Raw genomic sequence first — 24,704 nt, 5'->3', positions numbered from 1 at the left:
ATCTCTATTTTTTTATTTGCAATTGAAAGCTGCTTGAAAATTGCTTTTGAGGGGCGAACATTTTTTTATTCGAATAAGAACACTTCAAATGCAGTTGGACCAGTTAATTTTGATATTTGTGAATTTATAAATGCATAAAATACAAACAGCAATGTGTATGTCATGCCCCAATTGTGTTGAAGAAAGCAATGCGAAATCTTAGACTTCTCGCCTTTCAGCAGATCATGTTAGCTCGCTGTGTAGTGTAATAAAATAACAACCTTGTTTAGAATGATGTTATGTAACTAGAGGCTAGATATCCTTGTTTCACTTTCAGCTTGACTTTTCATTTCATTTTACACCTGTGCTTTGTTATGTATCTAATCTAATATTTTGAAGCTGAAGAGTTTGCTCATTTGAATGTGTTAGTATCAAAACCTATTGGTTCGATTCAAATGATTTTTTTTGTGTATGACCGATATTGATTGAGAAAAGTTATTTATTATGTTACATCACACTATGACTTGTGAGTCTGGGGTAGAGCAGTGACTTTAAACACAGGTGATAACACAAAGAGCAAATATGTTTTAATATATTTAATACGAAAAACTTTTATAACTAAATATAGTTTATTCAAGTAGACTTTTATAAGCACTTTTGAATCGTCATTTTACACAACCGTTTTAAACATAAAGTTACCACTAGCTCGTTATTGACTTATTAATTTATAGAAATAAAAAGAATAAGTTCAATATGAAGCATAAGTGAGTATGATTGTGTACATGTTTCATAATGGTAAATATACAACATGTCTGTGTGAAAAATTATGTTTTCCATCATTATTCACTAAATGTTGGGGAATCCCATTAAACATGTTGAACGATAAATACACAAGGCATATTAGACGAGATCATATTCATAATAAAAATTATTGGATGGATATAGTATTTGTTCCAGGCAGGATATATATGAACGGAATTGTACTTTATTGACATACTCTGTAATTAAAATGGTGGGAGTAACTACTAAGAATCTTGCCAGTGATTCTCGGTAGAGTCTACTTTTTTAACCCATAGTAGCTCTATATTTAATACAATACTGTAACATAACAATTTAAAAGTGCTTTTACGAGTCTATATGAATAAAGAATATTTTGATTTATTTCGATGATCTCAATAAATAGCATGAGCAAAGAGAATTGTCACAAGTGTGATGGGAATGTTTATTATAATCAATAGTTTAGTTTAATTCTCAGTGTATTTGCAATTTACACAGATAATAAGGAAGAAATAAGATAAGTATTAATAAATAAGTAGTTAAGATAGGTAGTTATATCCTTAGTGAATTTAAATATTGAAACATTATGTTACTAATATTTATCTTAACATCAAATTATAAATATGATTGCCAGACCCTAAAATTCAAAAGCCATACACATATTGAATTAGGATGAATATTTATCATCTACTGCCAAATATACATTTTTTTATTTGAATTTCATTTTTAAAAATCACTTAGTAATATCTGCATTTAACTAAGATAGGAGTGTAATATATTGATGGAATATCTAAGAAAAGCAAAACTCAACCGACAATAAATGTTTGGCATAATCACTTACTTAATAATGTATTTATTATTCAAACCTGTTAAAAAGAATAAATAATCTGAGTAGAGTAGATCTATGCCAGTTTACGTAATACCTAAATTATACATTAATTTTTTTTTTATAAAATGTTTATTGATGACTTGATCATGTTAGTTTTAATTCCGAACAATCATTATTTATTCTCGCAGAAGTATATTTTATAGATGCTAAAGTGTTTAATTTTTTTTATACACATAACATTGATTACAAAATATATGTTACATTGTATAATTTATTTTTACTTAGTGTTATTTATTTCTCGTAATTTCGTTGAAAATTTTATAAGTTTTTTTTTTTATAGTATGTATAACTTAGATAAATCATGTTAACTATGACCTACTTGTAGGATTCAGTATCATGAAAGCTGTATAATCGCGGTTTTCGATAATCCGTCGCCTGTAAAAGTATGGAAGAAAAGTCTATTTGACTTTATCAAGTCGGTGTACTCAGCTAGATAAGATAACGTCGCCTCAAAATTACCTAAAACTGAACGAGAAAAATATTTCGAACTACGTAACTTTTGAGGCGCGATAAATTGCATCATAATTGGAATCAAACAATTCATTCAAGGTCTTACTTAAGTATTACGATTGCATAGACGAGACTGGCGCCTCAGATGTCTCAGAACGCCCGCCCCCGTCCGATACGTACCTACACAACTGGGCTCCATTTTCCCACAAGATTATCTCACACGGATGATCTGTTTTCAATCAAGTTTCTGTGATGATACCAACTTTCTTAGACATGACAACACACACACACCGCCACTCCCAACTAGAAAACTTTGTCAGAACTTTTCAAATATCACAATTTTTTTATAAACAATGTTTAACAGATGTAACACCACTAGTATTTAACTTTGAAAAACTTTTTTAACTTTCAGACACGAGTTATGTTAAAAAAGTTATAAAAAAAATTAAAACCATTATCACGGACAGTAGCGAAACCAAACTACAAACAACTTCAAACAACTAACAAGATGACATGAAGGCAGCGGCGCGCACGACGTGCGGCTTACCACAGATAACATACTGTAACTTCATGAAATCACAGAATCAATAGAGCGTAACTATTAATAATTGTCAGTGGCGCAAAATTTAAAATTAATCTAAACGGTGAGGTCGTAAAAACTGCACGCAATTTTATAAAAATAACAATACATAATAGAAAAGCTGTAGAAATTATAAACATCGGGTCCTGGATAGCGACTTGGTTTTAATAACTGTTGGGTTAACCATAATATATATTTTATTAATTTGCTATGGTATTTTATAACAGCATTATTTCAGCTGCCTACAATTCTAAGCCCAATTGTAGACTCACGCTGAGCACCAATTGCTACATTACTAAGTATTATTATCAGCGGAATACATTAAAACCCACTTTAACAACAAATGATAATTTTACTTGCTTCCTATTCTAGTTTTCTTTTATATAAGCATACACAAGTCAATGTGTATACTATATAATCATTTTTTTTTTAATCTCACGACCAATTATATTATGTTATAAACGTCGAGAACAATTTTATTTAGCTCTCCATAACTAATGTAATATGAATAATACTTATTTAGTCTTTACATTCACCATGTTTATATAAAAAATGTTGTAATTATACTTACATTTACTATGATTTAGGTGTATTTCATACGGGCCAGTGCGATATGGAGGCACATCGCCGATTTCCACAATCCATGTAAGCTGGCGTTGGCGTAGCGGTGACGGTAGTGCCATCTCGTAGTAATACTGAACATTACAATGAACACATCACTTTTATCTTTCACAGCACAATTTCTCATCCATACTGGTCTCACACTAGATGTCACTACACAATTTAGAATTCACATTTCACAATTTAACAATATTCAATTCAAAATAATGCAGAACTGTAAAATATAAATATTATATATTATTATACAAATAAATAAAAATAAAACACTGTAATGTCAACTATTAAGTCATTTCGGGGAAATGCTGCTAGCATTCTTGCCACCATTCCACACAGTCAAGATTTATACAGTAACTATTTTTAATTCATATTTGTATATACTTAAAAACTTAAGGTTATTAATTAAAAAAAAAACATTAAATTAACCCCGTAGTAAGGCGTATGGGACATTTTTTCATCTAATAGATATATTAGATGAAAAAATAATAATAGACCTCCTTTAACTATTGATTTAAACAAGCGCAACATTCCATTTAACATGCTAAAATAATGTTTAAGTTATAAATACTATTATTTTTTCGTTTTTGAGAGAAAGTATACCAAAAATGTATTATTTTTAAGTAAATGATTATACATATTAATATTACGTTATAACATTTTATTTATTGTAACATTTATAATATTGTTTGATTATTAAAAGCACGCTATGTCGCGTGTCCCTACTCACTAGCGCTCTTGCAAAAATATAGGCACTTTCGCCGATGGCGCATGGCGGCGTGTTTAATAAAATGTGGCCCTTTGCTTTATTTGTGCTATTTTATCTGCTATCCGGCTATTTTAAGCGTGGTTCACCTTGAGACTGAATCCTCGAACCCGAAGCTACTCCTTGCTCCTACGAAATTACTTGTGTCTATTTGCATGGTATATTAATGTTCGATGCGATTCCTCTTCTAATTTCTAGTTGTGTTATTCAGAAGTTTATAAGATTTAGACTAAGGATTAAAACCATTACATTGATCTAATGTTTAAATAATTTCGTTACGATATAAATGTAATTCATCTTCTTTTTATATATTCAAAATTTACGATAACGTTTGATGTTTACCTATAAGTATATAAAGGTAATAAAATAGTTTTATTAATAATATTTTATATTATATCAGCTTATGATATGACCAGTGGGCCTAATAAATTCCGATCTTGATCTTGCTATAATAATCCATACCGTTAGAGACCTATAATAAAAGATGGACTGTAATATTAAATACAAGTTTGCACTAACAGCTTCACTTCCATACAAATTTCTGACTGAGCCTACTAGACAGTAACAGCGTAGACACGCAAAACTATACTTAAAAAAATAGATAGATAATGGAAGCAAAAACAATTTTTCCTTTTTGCGTTAATTTATTTTGGAAAGGCAAACGTGCAAATGGGCGATGACAATGGCTAGGTTTGCCTTTTCAGAGCCGGTGGAAAAAAGTTAAAGGGATTTTATCTTTGAATAGATCAAAATAATAAGTATGTTCGTATTAACTAAAATAACAAAAAAGTTAGTTAACAAAAAGGTAAATGTTCTAGATTCCAGGATTTATACAATTCCTCTGTAACCTTAACAATACCAATGCATTGCGAATACTTGAATGGGAAATACCTGATAAGATACAACCATTGATAAATTCTTAAGCAAATATCTCGAGTCTAAGTACCATATTTACGTCGTTCTAATGTTTTTGTTACAATTGAATATTTGAATATATATTGTATGCATATTATATTTTAAAAATAATAAAACTATTTATACTTTTATTTTGTTTACGTAAAATATTTCACCGAGAGTACCGGAATTGAAATAAAACGGGGAAATGTTGCTAGCATTCTTGCAACTATTCCAAGCGGCTCTGATTTGTATTGTAGATATTTTTATATATTGATATATATGATAATTTAATAATCCCCCCTTAAGATATTTTTTGAGAAATACTCTTTCAGTCTCTACTCTTATACGTCCCATAAGGAATTCTTGTACAAAATTTCATCTTGTTAGAGTCAGTGCGTGCCTGTCAATAATTTAAAAATTTTGTTAAATAGATTTTTTTGTTATGAAAGTTTTATTTTGTTCTTCTGTTACGCATCAACGGAATCTACGTAATTTTAGTCAACTTTAAAAAAGAGAGAGGTACTCAGTGCTCGTATTGTTTATCTATGTATACTAACAAAATTAGTATACTATCGAGTTGAAACTCGGTTTCCCATAGGAAAATATATAATACGGAACCTTTTACAAGCGGATCCAATTAATACTTGACAAGTTTCTATACATTTGTTTTACTTGCCTTTATATAGAATTAACGAATATCATTGGAATTAACCCAATTAGTAGATCAAATATATTTTTTAATTAAAAACGAATATATATATTGTAAAAAACCACCATGGGGAAAGATGTTCTGTTGCTTTCTGAACCCCTGTATATGTAAAATTTTATGATGGTTGGTTAAGTAGTTTAGGCTTGAAAGCGTAACTAACAAATAAATAAGCAAGCTCACTTCCGCGTTGATAATATTATTATTATATACTTTAGAACTAGGATAACATACTGTGCTTTGTATATATAACAAAAACATACAATACGAATATGTCACGCAACAGTTCTATATGTTCGCCTATTAAATTGAATGCTGTGTTGTATGATTGTGAAGATGCAATGCGCTTGAGAGCTATTAGGGACAGTTGTCTGCGCTTGCGCAACTATCTGTAATAAGGAAAACGTTAAGGGGAAATGTTTTGACAATTTTGTTTATCGTTATTTATATAATCAATGTTCGATCATCAGCTTTAAATTCTGGTATATTTTACTTTATAATTATTAGTGAGGCATTTAGTAATTACATACTAACAACTACTACAAAATATATATTTAGATTTAATATTTGTTTTGAGATTATATAATATTACACATAATCATATATATCAAGTATTTGGGTTAAAACAAAGTTTTCAGTTATTTAATTTAAATTCTACTTGACCATTACATAAAACGCTTAGATCTTAGCAAATGTGCAGGATTCTGTGTGATGTGAAGCATACTTCAAATCAACAAGAGCACCTACTTTTAATATACTTTTTGTAAGAGAACATTGTGAAGAAGTCTATGTGTCATAATAAATGTTGCTACATGTTAGATTCGTCTGTATTTTCTACTACTTAGCCGTAGTCGAGCAACAGTGCAACAAGGCAAAAACCATCTTCTTAGGCCTTTGTAGTTGTTCACATACCGGCTGTCATAGTACCTACCAATTTACGAAAATCAATAAATAAAACGAATTCGACGAATTAGCTGCAAAATACGCAGTTATAATAGAATTAGGGTTGTCATGTCAGTCTTTTGTCGGTTTTTTTTTTATCAAATCGAATATTAAACAAATTGTAACTATACTTACCGTAACCCAGTCTTATTAAAATATTAATAAAATAACTAAAAAACGTATGCGTTTTTTGGAGTTGTTTTTTCTTATGAGTACGAATTTGTATGCACCGTTGATATATACAACATAATCAAACTCATATGACAGAAGAGGGACTGAATTTTCTGTCACGTGTACGGAATAATCGCCTGACAGCCCTGCCTTGCGCATACGCCGAACTCACGAGTGCAGTAATGAGAGTGCGGGAGCAAGAGAAGGGGGGGCTAAGATTAACTGACATTTTGTGCCTGTTTTAGATCTGTGCGACAGCAACACATGATAGAACTTTCCAATTACAAGAAAGTTTAAATAATATTATTATTTGGACTTTAATTGACTTTTTAATGATTGAATTTTTTGAATTTGGAATTTTACATTCTTAAATTAATATTACTTATATACATACATGCCTTTTGTGTATGAATTTGTTTAGGATATGACAATAGTACGTACAGTACGTATGTAGGTCTACAATGTAATATAAAATAAGATATGTTACCTAAATAAACATGTGATGTGTGTAATTTCATTTACAGACTATTCTGATTCGATTAGCGTAAATTAAATAGGTATGTAATTGTTAAGTATTTTCCTATGATATAATGGAGACCGATGCCAAATTTTATTAGACAATTTCCAGCCATCCGAGCGTGGTTAAATTAAAATTAAACAAATACAAACAAAATATTCTAAAATAATGCTAGCAATATAAGTATTTCTCTTAAAGCATATGGAATAGTTACACTGCCCATAAACATTACTCTGTAGAAATTTTTAAATATTCTTTAATCGCCAATGCGCCAGCAACCCTGAGAACAGAAATATTAGGGATAACATTTCTGTTCTCAGGGTTGCTGACAAGGGATTGTGCCTATAGTTACACTGGGTCACTCATCCTTCAAACCGAAAAATATCAATCCTGAGTATTGTTTCTTGGCGATAGAATACGTGTTAATTGAGTGGTACCTAACCAGTACCAGACCAACCAGAACCAGAACTTGTACTAAGACCTACAACCAAGTGGACTAGTGTGTTTCGAATATTCCGATAAAAATGTTTTTTTTTTGTAATTATAATTATATAATTAGTTTTTCTGGAGTTTATTTGATAAAATAAACTATTCTTATAATAAATAAAATGAATTAATCGTAGTGAATAAATTCGTTTCAATTCACATTAGTAAATCAAAATTCCTCCAATTATTATTATTGTGAGCTGAATTTATAACAGCAATATTTAAATCGAACAATATAACAAGCTATTTAGGTTTAAGAAGAGTAATATTTCTAAGTACGTTTGTAACTACAAGTGTAATAAATATTTATTACTTTGCTTTTTGTAGTAACTACAAGGAGAGAGCTAGCAAGACAGTGAATCACGTCATATGCCTTATTAGTCAAGAAAGTACAGAAATATTGTGTGGAACTCGTCACATACCAACTACATATACAATTATGATCATCATATAAATATATTGAAGTCTGTTCGAGACATAGAGTTACACATTAAACGATATCTATAGTTCTTAGAAGGGAAATTATTAAAAGAGCTTTTTTTATTTTAAGTCGAATTGCTGGAAGTGTATGTGGCATAATAGTCCAACTGATAAAACAATATTTTTGGGCGATGGAGGTTCAAATTTAGACAAGCACCGATGATTTCTTTTCTGCAATCAAGATGCCATGGTGGATCTCGGATATATCCATTATCCACCAACATGCAGTCGAGTTGCGCGGTAACATAATCTCCGAGTCGAAAAATCATATCGAGCAGAAGGACATTTCTAATAAATTAAATATTAATAAAGATTTAGTTTTTAATTTTTCTTACATAATTATAATCAAGGACAATTAAACAATCAGTTTTATACACGTTTTAAGAGCGGGCATTTAAGCCGATTGATGGTAAGTGGCCACCAACGCTCATTAGCGTTATAAGAAATATTAGATATTTATTATGCTGCCAATGCGCCACCAACCTTGGGAGCTAAGATGTTATGTCCCTTGTGTATGTAGTTACATTGGCTCACATACCTTTCATTCGGAACACATTAATATATATTGCTGTTTGACGGTAGAATGTCTAATGAGTGAGTGATGGTTATTAAATGCTACCATTATTTTAAGTTCCGATTTTTATAGTATCAATACGCTACCAAAATTACACACTATCGTAATTCGTCAGTTTTTTGACAGTATAGGCCCAGATATGTTGGTGCACATACATATGTATATGGCGCAGCATCTATCGAATAAAATGCTATACATTATACCCTAGTTTCATTACCCGGCATTTATAATAAATATTCGATAATATATAGTGTTATATCGATTAGTTATAAGTAAAAACTTCACTAGTGAGATACGAAGTGATTTCTTACATAATAACTCATTCGATATTTTTCGTTCATCATCCGATATCGTGGGAATTTTTTGTTCTTTAAACAATAGTGTTAAGTTGTGTCACTTACATTCTAAAGACACATTAAATCATAAGTATAACTGAGTGGACTCGTTCAAGTGAAGTTAACTGTGAAGCAACGAGCGCTAGAATTCCGCTAAGTCAGCGCAGGTTACTTAGAAGAAGTTTGTCATATTTTAACCAAACATATCTAATATATTAAGTATTATGTATGCATGTACAGTTGAGCTTTATTTCGATGCAATTCAATTGCTGTTAAAATTGATTTTTCATAACATGTTGTTTCGATGTTGATACATCTAAACAAGTTTATTTTTTGTTTATCATTTTTATACATAATTTAAATTAAATTTTACATAATAATATGTTATAATACTCTTTTATGTCGTGACATTATACATTAAATAAATACGTATTTTGTTATTGTATACGATTCGAATTTCGAATCGATTTCAGAACGTGATTCATATTGCTTTGAAATTAAGACGGAAAAATTTAAAAAATATTTTCCCGCGTAAAAATCATTGTCACCGAATTAATGGATGGATTTTTATTAATATGATTTTATTCCGACCTAAGAATTGTAAGGTTAATAATATTAGACCAATAATAAAAAAATATATATTATGTTTACTGGAGTATTTATTAAATGTAAACTACATCTCAAGTCAGCTGCGGGATCAAGGTCAGCACTTAGGTACTCGTTTTTAAACTTAATCCTTATGTGGGATTTTTGATAGATTTCATCTTTATTGTCCATGCTCAAGAACAATCGATCCTTCGTTACGACCTTCCACCCACTAGACATTGCATGCCGCGTACATGCAAAGCTAAAGGTTGTGAAAACCTACGCATTTTTATATTTCTATACATATAATTAATCTACAATTAAAAAATCTGCTCAGAAAATGTGTTGAACTTTATAAGACCAAAAATAATATTATTTATTATTAAATATATTCTGTCGGTGTATAGCGTATCGTGCGGTTATAATTGGTTATATTTACATATGTGTACCTGTGCATTTACTCTAATCTCTTAAATATGTATAAGTATAATTTTGGAAGTCTAGGAAATACGTCAATAAGTATTACATATATATATTTATAGTATACTTTGTAGTATTCGTTTTTGATTATATATCTATTTTAAGTATTGTTTAGGTACGTTGAAAGGAACACAAAAACGGTCTGATAACAAAAAATAAAGGTAAAATCTATAGTTTCTACACTCTTAAAATAGAGGACTTATAAAAACTAGCAAGTGTCGTATTATGTAAATATTATTTAAAAAAAAAGAAATAAGTATCTATTATAACGCAATCACCGTTTATCATATTGATAACTTTTCTTACACTTATCGCAAATATGATAATCTTATAGTAATAAAATAAGTAAGTAATTTAACATTTAATCAAGGATAATTTTAACAATATTTAAAAAGTACTAGGTATAATTGTATTACGCTAGTTCCTTAATCAACAACAGAATAAAAAATATATATAAATAAAAAACAAAATGTCACTTAATAACATTTCAAAAAAGAAAAATTATGTACACAGATATGTTAATAATGTTTATTGTTTTTGTGTTTCATTTAAATTGAATATAGTGACAAATAGATCGATATGAATTTTATCTAATCGTCCTCGGCGCAGTATGTGGAACACAAGAGGTAGTAAATTTCAATTATCACTGGCACAGTGCACTATAATCAGGCCACAATTATATTGTTTGCACTTTGCATCAATTTGTCAACTAACATCACTAAAGAGGACACACGATGTTTGTACACGATGTTTTTAACGCGCGTTCAGCAGTACGTGTTCGCGCTTGACTGCGCGGCGAGCAACTGTCAAAAAAGGCGGGAATCGGAATTTGGAGTCTGTGCCACAGTGGGCTATATGGCATTTGCGATTTAATTTTACTAAGTAATTCTTGAACTCCAACGCTATTACATTAAAATATGCATATAAATTAAAAACAAAATTATCATAAGTTAAAAATAGTACAAGAAATATTTAAGATCTGTTAAGTTTTTATTAGTGATTGTTTTAGTACAAAATAATTAGTATCAGCCACCAATGATTGTACTCAACATTATTGACGATATCATGATCAATTTATCTAAATAAATAAACACGTGTGGGTTTCTTACTGTTTTAACATTTCTCTGATTTTTTATAAACATTGCATCATTTAGTTATCACTGCAAGGAAAAGAAAAAGAATTTTGCAAACGGCTGACTCTCTGCTTTACATTACACCAACTCTCTTTTCGAATGATTTTACTGGTGCCTGCAGTGTGTAGTTGTAGTTACCGGTCACCATAAGAAATGTCGAAGCATTGATTGCTGATGGTATTGATGTCGGTGTTTAACACAAGAATAATTCTGAATTGGTACCTTCATACTTAACAACCAGTTGGTGTCGTCGTGCTATTCTAGAAAATGAAACAAAAAACTCGTTTTAAAATACAATTTTATAAATATTTTCGTTGAGAATTATCTCTTCATTAAATTAAAATGGACTTAATCAAATAAAAGTATCAATAGAAATACCAAAACACTCAACTATTATTAATATTAAGTATCATTCTTCTTCCCATATGTCCTTTATCGACGTTTTTAAGGACAATCTGCTTAACAAATGTTAGAAGCGAGATCGTTGCATGTATAAAGATACTTATAGATTAATTTACGTTATCTGTGTAACAGTATTTGATAATAAAATACAAAATAGAGATAGGTTAATTGCTTTTTAACAACGATGTTCGTTTTAGTGTTTCCTATTAATGATCTTAAACATTACAAGTTGAATTGAATACATGTACTGTAATAAATATTTTCCATTTTGATTAGTTATACGATACTTGTTTATTTTTATACTATTGTAACAGTTTTTCTCGGAATTGTTATTATAAACAAAATCTCAAGCCCGGATCTACCATATGGCTCAGGGCCTCGTGGATTCAAGGGGGCCCCAGCTAAGTCAAGTCAAAGTCAAAAAATTAATTTAATTCAAAGTCTACGTTCAGATATGTCTTAGATGAGCCCTTAGGTAGTGTTAGCCCAGGGCGCCCTGAACTTACGGTCCGGCTCTGCAAAATCGTGTAAAACCGTTTTTGTAACCTCTCTTTCTTTTGAATTTTCTTTAAAATTAATGGTATGTTGCATGCTTAGTTATGTTTCTTGAATTTCTTTGGGTTAAATTTAAATTATACCAGTCTGTTTTATACACTAATACAGTTATGAAGAGCTGTATTAGTTCTCAGTAGCAGTCCGAAGTTTAGAAGTTGGCAATGTTTATGCTTCCGTGCCCCGGATAATGTGTAAAGCCATTAGTCCTGTGCCGGACTCTCATCGATCGTGTCGGATTGTCCTCCCATCCGAATATAAGAGGGATCCGGTGTATAGAAAGAGAGTGCACCTATTTTTACGCAATCGTTCAGTATCTCCAGCTATTAGTTGGTTAGTCATGACAATTGCCGCCGTGACCGAAATCGGCTCAGACTTCAGGGGACATGATCATGAAGTTATCTTTATGTACAATATTATATATATATATATATATATATATATATATATATATATATATATATATATATTATTATAACGTTTGAAATTGTTATAATTTTTTTGTTGCGTTTCTTATCACCAGCCTTCTGGAGCGACTACTTTGATTTGAGAAATATTCGAATTGATTATGCGTCCTATGCATAAATAGAGATCAGGAGAACGATCAAACAAAGCAGGAGGAGGTTTTTTCAACAATTTATTTACAACTGATACCTTAATTGCTTATCTATACGTTTTGAAACAGTATACCTACTTTACTTGTCTTTATGTAGATATAAATACACATATATTAAATTTAAAATGTGAACCCGTCAAAATTAGGTTTTTTAGAATATTTACTTTGAGGATCCTCACTTGTGGAGTCCCGGGGCTACTGCCACGGCTGTTTTTCCCTAAACTCGAACTTGATTATGCCTATAATCCCACCAAATATCAATACTGTTGTATTGGGTAATTGTAGCACACATGAGTTTCGTGGTAAAATAATTGCTATCCCACACAAACGCGGGCCTGCCTAAAGTCCTAAAACTATGTTTTTTTCGCATTTGTTACAAAACATAAGTATGTAAAAAAACTAAGCTCGATTGACAGGTCGATGCACTTGACATACGTGCATTGATAACCAGGATCACACTGATAAGAGTATTATATCAGCCCGCAGCCGCTTTGGTACATCTAACTATTAATCTCTTAAGATTAAGGGCGATAAAGGCGTTTAATTAAAAACAAAATTAAATGTAATAAATATTACATTTAATATTAGAATTATAATTGACGTTTAAAATTTTTGAACAGTAATAACTGTTTTCAAACGAATCAAATCGTTTTATCTGAGGAATAAGATCATTAGGAATTAATTAGGTACGTTTTATATTTATAATATTATATAGTATCTTAAAATTAAAACTTGCAATTCATTGTTATTATAAAATATATGTAAACAATAAAAACAAATGTTTACATATATATAAGTTCAGTTAAATAAGTAGGTACATGGAACCTTGTTTTGTGGAGATTAATAGTAGTAAATCATAAAAAATTAACTACGCTGCTCTTCAATCAAGTCATCTCGTGGAATTTATTCCGCAAACTGCATATGTAAGTTATAATTTATCACAGATCACCAGACAGATAAAATAATTTAGTCACATTATATTATAAATTCCATACATATAATGTGACGCGGCTTTAGTTTAAATCGACCGATTGAATGCACTCGGTATGGATAGCATCTCGGTTATTTTTTTGTAGGATTACACGTAATGAGTGCATCGCCACAGATTCGAAAAGCAGATGTTATCTCGAAACTTCAGGCGGCTATCGACCCCGCACCAACCTTTGTTGTGAATAGAAAAATTTAGGTTGAATTTGTTATCAAAAAACGTATTTCAAAACAAATGACTGTTTGCGCAACAGGCGTTAGAAGGCAATGGTCACAATGATAGTGCATATATTATATTAATGGTTGGCCTACATAGTTGGGTTTTAACGGAACGGCTGGCGGCAACGGCCTCATCGCCATTGTGTTATTTCATAAATATTAAAAATGCAGCGAAGTGTCTGTATTGTCTATATGGGTCAAGTAAATATTATGAATGGACCGAATGAAACTGTTCTGGATTTTTTAGCGGGATTTTTATTAATATCTGGTCAATAACTATAACAAAAAGTGCCTACTTTCCAAAGTGAAAAAAATTATCATATTACCTATTACATTTTGAAAAAGGAATGTTGATATAGTTCCAGTCCAATCGAGTCCAGAATAACTCGTTTATTTTTGATTTTACACTATTAGGAATAGTAGTAGGAATTAAATTTTCTACGATTTTAGTCCGCGAAAAACGGTCACTAGCATTTTTTTTCGATTCGACCCTGTTTTTTATATAATTCAATTTAACTAATAAACTATCTCGAAAAGCCTATATTTACCTACCTTTTATTTTTAATAATTAATAATTATTTTTATCCTTTTTATGTCCAAACATAAAACAGATTAATATTCAAAATATACTTTAAATTCCTCCAAAATTTTTTAGACATTATTATAATGAAAACAATGCATATCACCCAAACCGTTGGTTAATGTTGATGGTTCAATACCCGTTCATGACAAATATTTGTGTTTGTAGTCGTTTGTTTATGGTTTTATTTGTATGTGTTTCCGGACATCCGGTACAGTACCATAGCATATTAGTGGTCATTGAGTCGATTATCTATAAAAATGAAAACATACATTCCTGAATGATGTGTTATTTAAAGCTAGGTAAAAATAAGATATTATTTTGTCAAATTGTCAAAATGTCAAAATAGATTATAAACGATACGTTTATTACGGAACGACATTGACGAAATAAGCTTTTACAGTTCGCAAAAAATAGAGTCAGAGCCCGGAACCTCAAAAAAAAAAAAATTATCAATTGTGTGACGTCAGAGGCGCTCATTAAAATAACTGGAAATGAATAAATTAATATTATGTACATTATGCTATGTTTACAATAAAGAGAATAGTAACATTAATTTTATGTAAAGCTTGGTATTTGTTAATGATATTAACAAATAAATTAATCGTATGTTTACTTAGAATAGTTGTGGTTGAATCAAAATTAATAGTAACCGACTTGTTAGAATCTTTATATTACATGAGCGTGTGTTTGTTCTATTGTTTTAATCTGTGTTTCGAATACCACATGCGGGGTGCTCAAGTCAATTGGTATCAATCTAATAGCGGCCGATGCGGTTGGCTACAAATATTCCATATTAATTAATCGTTCAATAGCATTACGAATTACAATAGACAACAATCTTGATGGCACGTGCGGATCGATGGCCTCTTCCTTAACACGTTATGTATAAAAAAAAAAATAGTTCGAATTGTTTTGATATTTCTTGTGTACATACATATATCGATATTATAAAACTTGAAAATTTATTTGTTCAAAACTTTGAACGCGCTAATCTCAGGATGTATTATTACAATTAGAAAAAAATATTATTGCGTTAAATAGTCTATTTATTAAGAAAGGATAGGGTATATATAAGAGCCGAGATGGCCCAGTGGTTAGAACGCGTGCATCTTAACCGATGATTTCGGGTTCAAACCCAGGCAGGCACCACTGAATTTTCATGTGCTTAATTTGTGTTTATAATTCATCTCGTGCTCGGCGGTGAAGGAAAACATCGTGAGGAAACCTGCATGTGTCTAATTTCAACGAAATTCTGCCACATGTGTATTCCACCAACCCGCATTGGAGCAGCGTGGTGGAATATGCTCCATACCTTCTCCTCAACGGGAGAGGAGGCCTTAGCCCAGCAGTGGGAAATTTACAGGCTGATTATGTTATGTTTATGTAGGGTATACCTATAACATCAAGCCACGACCCACGAGCCATAGGGCGGAGGCTCGGAAGCAGTAAAGTTTAGCGAGTTTGAAACAGCGCAGAATGTCAATTATTAGGTTTAGGATGTCAATCGAAACCTAATTTATTTAGGTTTAAATAAATTAGGTTTCGATTTGATTGCTGATTCAGTCGTTTTCTTTGCGTTAGTACACGAGTACACAACGATCCAGTTGCGATTCGTTCGAAGTTAGATCGAAGTGAGTATAGTTATATAAACGAGATCGTATCGTAGCGCATATAAATAGGTAGAATTAGCTCTCAGTTACGACTATGTTAAGGCTTGTGTTTGTGAGGAATAGTCAAAGTTGCATCGGAATAGAATCAGGAACGAGACATAACCATTATATGTTAGTAGAATTTTCCCCCAGAACAGATAGTGATTAATATATGCAGGCACATTTTTTTTTAAAATAATAGTAGCAAGGCCTCAAATTAATTAAGGAATTACTAATATTCCTATTTACCCCTCGTTTTAAGCTTGTCACTTGTGTTAGGAGTGGGTACGACAGTAGCCCAAGGGGTCAGGATCGAATCTGCGACTTTTTATATCGCTATGCGGCCATTGCGCTATTGACGCTTCAAAAATAACACGACCTAACTGCCATAACACGAAAACTGTATTTGCGTTGGTATTATATATGAATAATAATTGATTGTTGCTTTTCATTTCGTTTTTATTATAATACTTGCTATTATAACCCAGCTTCGCAAGATTGGAATGAGAGTCTTCATTGGACATTAATGACATACCAAATTTTTCTTACGCCCTTCGTCAAAACCTTATTTCGTTCGCCTAATCAAGAGGTTCAAACCAAGAGTTTCGAAAGTTACTTGAATAATAATTGATTGAAACGCTTCAACTGGTAAACACAGCTTCATTTGTATTTCATTAGCTAATCTAAACGATTACGATAAACAAAGTTGAGTAATGAGTTCATTTATTAAGCGTTCAAAATGATGTAATACTTTTTTGTAAACTAGGTATAGATAATTTGTTTAGAAACAGATTAATACTTGAGTAAAACAAATTGTATAGTTATGCAATAGAGACGCATCATAAGTTGTCAAATAATTAAAATAAAAAAACACATACCTACTTAATATATTTTAATGTTTCTAATGAAAAACGGTGACGTCTTATTTGCCTGAAAGTTAAGTAAAAAATACAAGTAATATTTAAGAGAAAGTATCGACGTTCAAATAAATTAGATATAAGATATGGAAACAAAATATTCGACGTTCGTTTCGCAATGACAGGCAAATTATGAAAGGCCATTGCAATTTTTTTTAAAATAGCTCGATCGTCCACTTGATGCCTAACTTTATTTTGTGGGATTCTTTTTACTTTTCAGCACACAAAAACAAATAAATTTAGTCAATCAATACGTATTTAAGTAATTGCAAAAAAAAGTTACGAAATAAAAAATTTATAAAAAAATTACGAATTTTATTAAAGTTATAACATGAACCAATAGTTTTATAATTGTTTAAGCATAGCAGTAGGTACTACTCCGTGTACGAGAAAATTATAATCAAATTATTATTGCAAATGAAAAATAAAAATGTATTTATTAAGAAAGTTGTTATTTAGACTTCTATGTAGGTATGTTTTTTAAATAAAATAGGTAATGTCAATTAAGTATCGTTATTTCTTTTTTCTCAAAATCGCAATTAAAATTTATTGCTTATATGTAACAATATTGTAAATTTTAAAAGTCAGTTCATTGTATGTAATAATTGTATTTTTTTTGTTAACACATTGACATACTAGTAAGCAAGATAACAATATAAATAATAAAGTGGTGAAGTTCTGAACTAATTATTATCAAACAAATAGTTAACATGATACTACGATGTAGTTCAACGTTACGCAAAGAGATGGCGTTGCAAAGTAACATGACTTAAAAGTTTTATCAGGGGAAGCGTAGTGTCGAATTTGGTACAAATTGGAAAAAAACACTGCGACCGCACATGGTACAAACAATATTTATTAAAATATAATTTTATGCATTTATATAAACTGTGATTATCTGCGACAATCGTTAAATTCTAGATAACGGTTAATTAATTATTAAGTTTTCCTCGGTGAATAATATATTTTTTGAAAATAATTAATTACTTAGACTATTGATGCAATTGTCTAAATCTTGTTGCCTTTGATTCGTCATATCAACAGCGGACTACGCCGAATGTCAATCCCAAGGTCTAGGCTCTAAAGCTCCAACAAAATCAAAATCACATCCAAAACAATTTTTACGATACGTTTACCGATACTTGTTTTCCACTCTAAGACTCGCCTGCTTCAACGGCCATCAATTCAACATATGTAACCAATTCAGATCAGTCTGTTAATTTTGGAAGGAATCTCGGCAACTCGGGTTCTTATCTGCAGATTTTCGCTCTCTCACTAGTCTTCCAATTGGTGTTTATATTGTGGCACCACAGGTCACGTATTGTAAGTGCATTTTTATTGACTTGACGAAGGTTGTCAAATCATAAACGAATCGATTCGACTTCGATCAGTTTACTGCTTCTCACTTGACCTTGCTGTATATATTTATGTAAGTAAATATTTACTTACGCATGTTATGTTGATGTCTTTAGCTGGATTCAAATAAATATTAAACGTAATACCACTTAAGGTTGTAAAACAGATACAACCTTAAGTCATACCTACTATAGAAACGTAATGTATTATATTTTATTAAAGACTGTTCATGTAATAACTAATTCAAATACTACTAAACCAAAATACATATATACAATATATATCAGAAGATACAGTGCGTTTTGGAGTTAATTTTAGTACATATGTAATATGTTCACCTGATTTTAATTTAGACTGTTAACGTTACATTAAGTATGATTAATGTAACGTTATATTTAAAATTATTCTTGTGTTATATAATGTAATTAATTATTTATAAAAATCAAATTAATTGATTCCAGATTTAAAAATTCATTTTGACATGACGTTTGATGATGGTGATGACTCTGTTGTCTGTCGAAGCTTGAAGCTTGAAAAGAATGAAAATGAAGGATAAGAATTAGGCGACCTGCGATGTCGCGGTCTTGCACCGCGTCATTTAATGGCTATTTCAAATATCATAGGGGCTGTATTTGAAAAATATCTATGATAATTCAAATTGAATGACGTATTTTGTCGAAAGAATGTTAAATAAGTATATGTCTTATCCATTTGATTAAAAATTATTTATTTATGAGTGTATTTTTTTTTGTTGCTACAAAATAAGTGAAATAACATGTACGAATTGGATGAACATTTTTTATAACCGTATTAAGCGTGTTATACTTTTTTTTTTATACAGCCTATGAGTTTCGCACGTCTGAAAAATATTTAGAAAAATAATTACATTTGAATATAATTCAAAGATTCGAAAGATTACGTTGGTTTTGAATATATATTTGAAATTTCTTGTTTTATACATTCAGAATATAATGGGAATTCAAAATTGAAACCAACAAAAAAGTATTTTGTTTTTCAATAGAAGTTCGATTAAACAAATGAGTCCGTCCCATGCGCTGTAAAAGAGCGCACGGGGCGTGCGCGACGCGTGCCAGACACCACCACGTTCGCAAACAAACAAATTTCAGTCCATGGTTTTGCGAATATCAGAGCTCAACAAAAGCGGATCCTATATTCTAAAGCTGAATTTAATCGAATCGTGACATCGCTTTTGTTAAAAATCGTTCACCTCTTACTTTCGAATTCAGGTCAATTCACTGAAGATTTAAAAAATACATGCAATATATATATGATGATGACTAAATTAGTAACATATCTTCAGTTGTTTTGTAGGGAAACTTTTTACTGTGTATTATTTCAAAAGGTTATTTAATCATGAATTGTGGTAGAGCAGATGCATCAACTTCCACTGATGATGTAAAGGTTTGTATATCGTTTATTTATTTTATTTATATCTAATTATTAAAGTGATTTGATAAATAATAATCTCGTTTTCAGGGAAGGCCACTGTGCCTATTCTACTTCACCCATCCATTTGGAGTGCTGTCACCTGAACCTCCAACCGTCACAACAGCTCCTCCCAACATCGCTCGTACATTCGTGAACATGGAACCCGTTCCGCCTTTCTGGACTCCATCTTCTTCCCAGGGCTATGATACAACATCTACCCGCCCTAGTTACGATCTTGGAAACGCGACTGTTCATAGAAACCCAGTAAGTCTCGTTCGCAATTATGAACTTGATTTCCGAAGAGATTCCATGTCATCTTCATTGTTTTCGAGTGAGATGTGGTTTAGCTCCAGCGCCGAATCGCGAAACGTCGGATGTGAAAGACGTATCATCCCGTACAATAGAATATTGCCACCACTACAGTTGCCAATGCCGAGGGACTTACAGTTTGATTACAGTTCAGACGACGTTTGGCCTAAAAAGTGTGTGCAACGTGAAAAGTTTTCATTACCTCCTATCGAATTCCCTGTGAGTTCTGTGAGTGAAGATTTTTTTGATGATAAAGTGTCCGGGTGCGAAAGTGATGTCGCGAAACGACGTAGACGTGTGCTTGGAGTTAAGAAACATAAACGAAGAACTCGTCTCAGCAGTGTTAGAAGAATGGTCACACGTCTGATGTGTCGTAACATTAAGGGTAAGATTGACATATTTTTATAATTATAGAGTTACATTTACACTATGCTATTTTACAAAAAATGCACAGAAAATACAAAACGAGCTGTAAACAGTAAAATATAAAAAACGATGCGTGACCTAGTGATTTATCCCTAAAAAGATCCAACTGTTGTATCATTTATTTTACTTTCTCGTAAATGATTACTCTTTAAGTCATAATTGTCACATATTGTCAATGGAAGTTATTTTATTTATACTGAAATATTATTTATATGTACAATTATGATTATCGCATCATATCTTTACCAAACTAATTATAAAAATCGTATAGAAAAAATATTCTAGCATGGGATACATTTTAGATAACTGTCCGCCTTTGGAAAAATGCTGTTTCAGTGTACCATTGCGCATGTCGTTGATCATTATAGCCTTATTGGGTTTAATTGGGGCAGCATTTTTCATATATGCCTTTACAACTTCTGGGAGCGAGGCCATTGAAGATACGGGAGTACCGAAAGCATTTACGAAACCATTACGTTACATAAATGGAATATTTGGTGTGTTATTATGTGCTGCGAATGTTCTCCTTATTTTGGCAGCTGTTTTTGAAACCGATGAATTTTGTGAAGTATATATTTGGTTCATGGTGATATTCTGGTTATTTTACATCGTTATATTTATTGCGATTGCGTTTAGTGCTATCGTAGCTGATCAATTTTTATTTGGAAGCGTGTTTCTGTTAGTAGTTTTTCTTACAATGGTCGTGTCTTTCTATTTTATAGTAGTTGTTGCCAATTATAGAATGATGCTTCCATAATGGAGTTATTTCATAATCATGATACTTATTCATTGTATTGCATATTTAAGGATGTTTTTTAATTACATTAAGATTATTATTTTAAAATTCAATATGAAGTGTTTATTCTAAATATTATGATAACGTGCGAGAAGAAATAGTGAGAGAACAGGCTCATTTTCCATTAATTTGAACTAGCAGCTCCATAAATGACATAGTCATGCTTAATTGAATCTAAATTCGCATTATGCCCTAATCTAAGTTTGTAATACATTTTAGTTCGGTTGTATAAGGGACCTTATGTTTGTATTTGATAGTGATTATAAATAAAAGAAAGAAAATGTCACATAGAATTATTTAATAACTACCTGTGACAACAATTTATAAAAAAAAATATTATGTACCTATCACTTAAATTATAACATACATTTTGTATATTTTTTTCCATAGATCAAGTAACAGTTTTAATTTAACGATGATGCAAATTCAAACTCAATGGAAATTACTTTATTAAGTTAAACTGAACTTTGCTTTATTTTAAATGTATTATGTATATACTTTTGTTAAAACTGGTTACAAACATGACACCTGAAATGGCACGTCTTGATTTACAGTCATATAGGTCGTCCATAATATGTTCACTTGTAAATGCTTTAGAAATTCCTTCCTTTATTTCCTTCTGAATAATTTTCCTTTTGAACTTGACACCATCTTCACTACGACTGCGCTTGGCGTTTATCATATCAGTTAAAATAAGATAGTTACAATCTCAGTAAAAACTGATATCCTAATCAGAGTTTTCACTATCGGCAGAGTCAGAATCGTTTGACAGTGTTTCGTTAGCTTCATTTTGGAGCATTTCAACTTTAATCTCCCCAGCATCTGTATCTTCAACGTTGTATGATAGAGAGTCCGCAACAGGCATACATTCCATTATATTGGATTTTCTCCGAATATCTTTGATTACCTTCAAAATCCTCACCTTAGCGGATAGCTTTTCGTCATCGCTCATCTTTTTGAACGATGGTACGAGTGACATAAGGAAATGTCGATCCTCGTCGATTTCTTCTTGTTGGACGGATTGGGACAGAGTTGTAGGTACTATTTTTTTTCTCTTGACCTTTTCTTTATCCTTTAAGGGCGTTTTTCTCTTTTCTCGCTTATTAAAATATTCATCGAGTTTGGGTTCCAAAATCGGATCAGACGTTTCGTTTTCGGAGTATGACACATGTGGCAGCAAGAAAAGCATATGTTTGAAATAAACGTATGTTTTCTTCTTTATATTGTAACCTTCTCGGATCTTTTTCTCAGTTGCGAGTTGCCGTTTGAACGTGTCGCGGAGATTACGCCACTTTTTTATAAGATCTGAAACTAAAAATGATACATCAATTTTCTGTTTTAAATGCGTGTCTATTGTAAGTTTTTATTTCTGGTATTTTAGTAAGCAAGTAAAACTGAGTAATAAAAACTAGTTTTAAACTTGTCAAGACTGAAAATATGTTGATTTTTATAAAAGTTAGCAATTTTTTCTTATCCTACAAAGTTTCTTCAATCGTGTATCGATTTCATAAAATAACTTAAATAAAGCCTCGAGAATCACTGTTATGATAATGTATATTACTGAGAATATTTTTTGTGTCATAAAATATTTAAACTATTTTTAAAATGCAATTTAAAATAATTTTGGGCGGACACGTAAAAATTTTTAGAACCTTTTGATACTTTATATCTTATTCTGTAAGCAATAAAAATATAATTACAAAACCTTACTAACATGTACGAATTCCTATTTTGATCAAAACTCTACAAACTTACTAAGTCTGTATGCTATTGTACGTAAAGCAATGACCTGTCAATTTACGAGTGTGCTTAACTGATCTTCATTTATAAATTAAATATATATTATATACCTTATATTTTAAAGTAATCGAAAAGAAAATAACATGAGCTCATTATTTAGAGTATTAAGTTGACATATAGACCGTAATATTGTTTGAATATTTAAGAGTGTTTATTTTGGTTTTGATTTTCATAAATAAACTTCTAATTCTTGCTCTGTTCAAGCTCGCCTGGGTACGTTATCAGATATTCTACTGCCTAAAAACAATACTTGATATTGCTGTGTTCCGGTTTGGGTGAGTGAGGCAGTGTAACTACAGGCACAAGGGCATAACTTCTTTATTCCCAAGATTGGCGGCACATTGTTGATCTAAGGAATGGTTAATATTTCTTACATCGCCAATGTCTATTGACCACTAATCAGGGCCATTTGCCTGTCCTCATAAAAATAAAACCTATATTTTAGGTAGCACTTTAAATTTTAACAAATCTTTGCATTCCTTTTCACTCTCACTGTACGAATCCCAATCAGTGAAAAGTGCCTTCGCGATTTCATTCCAAATTTTGTACTTGAAATGTAAATTTGCACGTTCGGGATTATCTTTAACGTATAAAACGGGCCATTTTTGTACTTCCCGAATTATATGCAAAGGATGTATATCTTCTAAGATCTTCTTACTTTTCGACGTCATAATAAAGTTTTAATAACATCAAATGGTTTATATTAAACTATTATACTTTAACCCGTTGCGATGCGGCAGGAACCGAACGAACACGAAATAACACGAACGAAATTTACAATCCAATTTTGATTTTACACTCGCTTGTTTCAACTAGTTTCTGCAGATAATAAGCTGAATGATTCTCATTATTTTAAAACATTAAAGGTTAATTTCACTTTATATTTTGAGCTATTTTTGTTTGAAAAAGTTGCGAAAGTTGGCGACTAGCGTCCGTGCGTCGCGAGAAGGTGCGACGTCATGCGAAGCGAAGCGGGACGAGGCACCCTCTGCACCCCGCCCCGCTCGCATTCGTCCGCAATCGAGCATTCCGAACGTCTCTGTTGCGTTGCGGTGTTTTGCGAATATCTTTGAATATGCGTGATCCAATGTAGCTTTGCTCGTACTGACAATATTTTCCTCACTTTATTTGTTTAATAATGCGTTCAAATCGAAGTTTTATTATAAGATACGATGCGAACTTTTAACTCTTTCAAATAATCCGGTTTATATATACAACATAATACAGGGAATTTTAAGAATAATCTATAAAATACAATGAAATAATGATGTTGAGTTATAA

General features: G+C 31.2%; 1 protein-coding gene across 4 annotated transcripts in view; it reads right to left on the bottom strand.

The window, feature by feature from the left end:
• The window catches only part of LOC113403803 (dystrophin, isoforms A/C/F/G/H-like), a 580,208-nt gene extending 576,726 nt beyond the window's left edge, over nt 1-3,482 (bottom strand). For 2 of the 4 annotated variants that reach the window (XM_026644401.2, XM_026644404.2), the window contains exon 1: nt 3,247-3,481. In XM_026644401.2, the coding sequence (XP_026500186.2) occupies nt 3,247-3,358 (112 nt within the window). In that variant the 5' untranslated portion in view covers nt 3,359-3,481. Of the gene's footprint in view, nt 1-2,275; nt 2,627-3,246 lie in introns of those variants that run through there. The other 2 variants (XM_026644400.2, XM_026644402.2) reach the window with 2 other exon arrangements.
• Nucleotides 3,483-24,704: the final 21,222 nt, after the last annotated feature.

The sequence above is a fragment of the Vanessa tameamea genome, chromosome 20 (genome assembly GCF_037043105.1).
Source record: "Vanessa tameamea isolate UH-Manoa-2023 chromosome 20, ilVanTame1 primary haplotype, whole genome shotgun sequence".
In the NCBI taxonomy this organism is placed as follows: domain Eukaryota; kingdom Metazoa; phylum Arthropoda; class Insecta; order Lepidoptera; family Nymphalidae; genus Vanessa; species Vanessa tameamea.
Note: the sequence above shows the minus strand (reverse complement) of the source record. Positions and strands in the feature narration are given on the sequence as shown.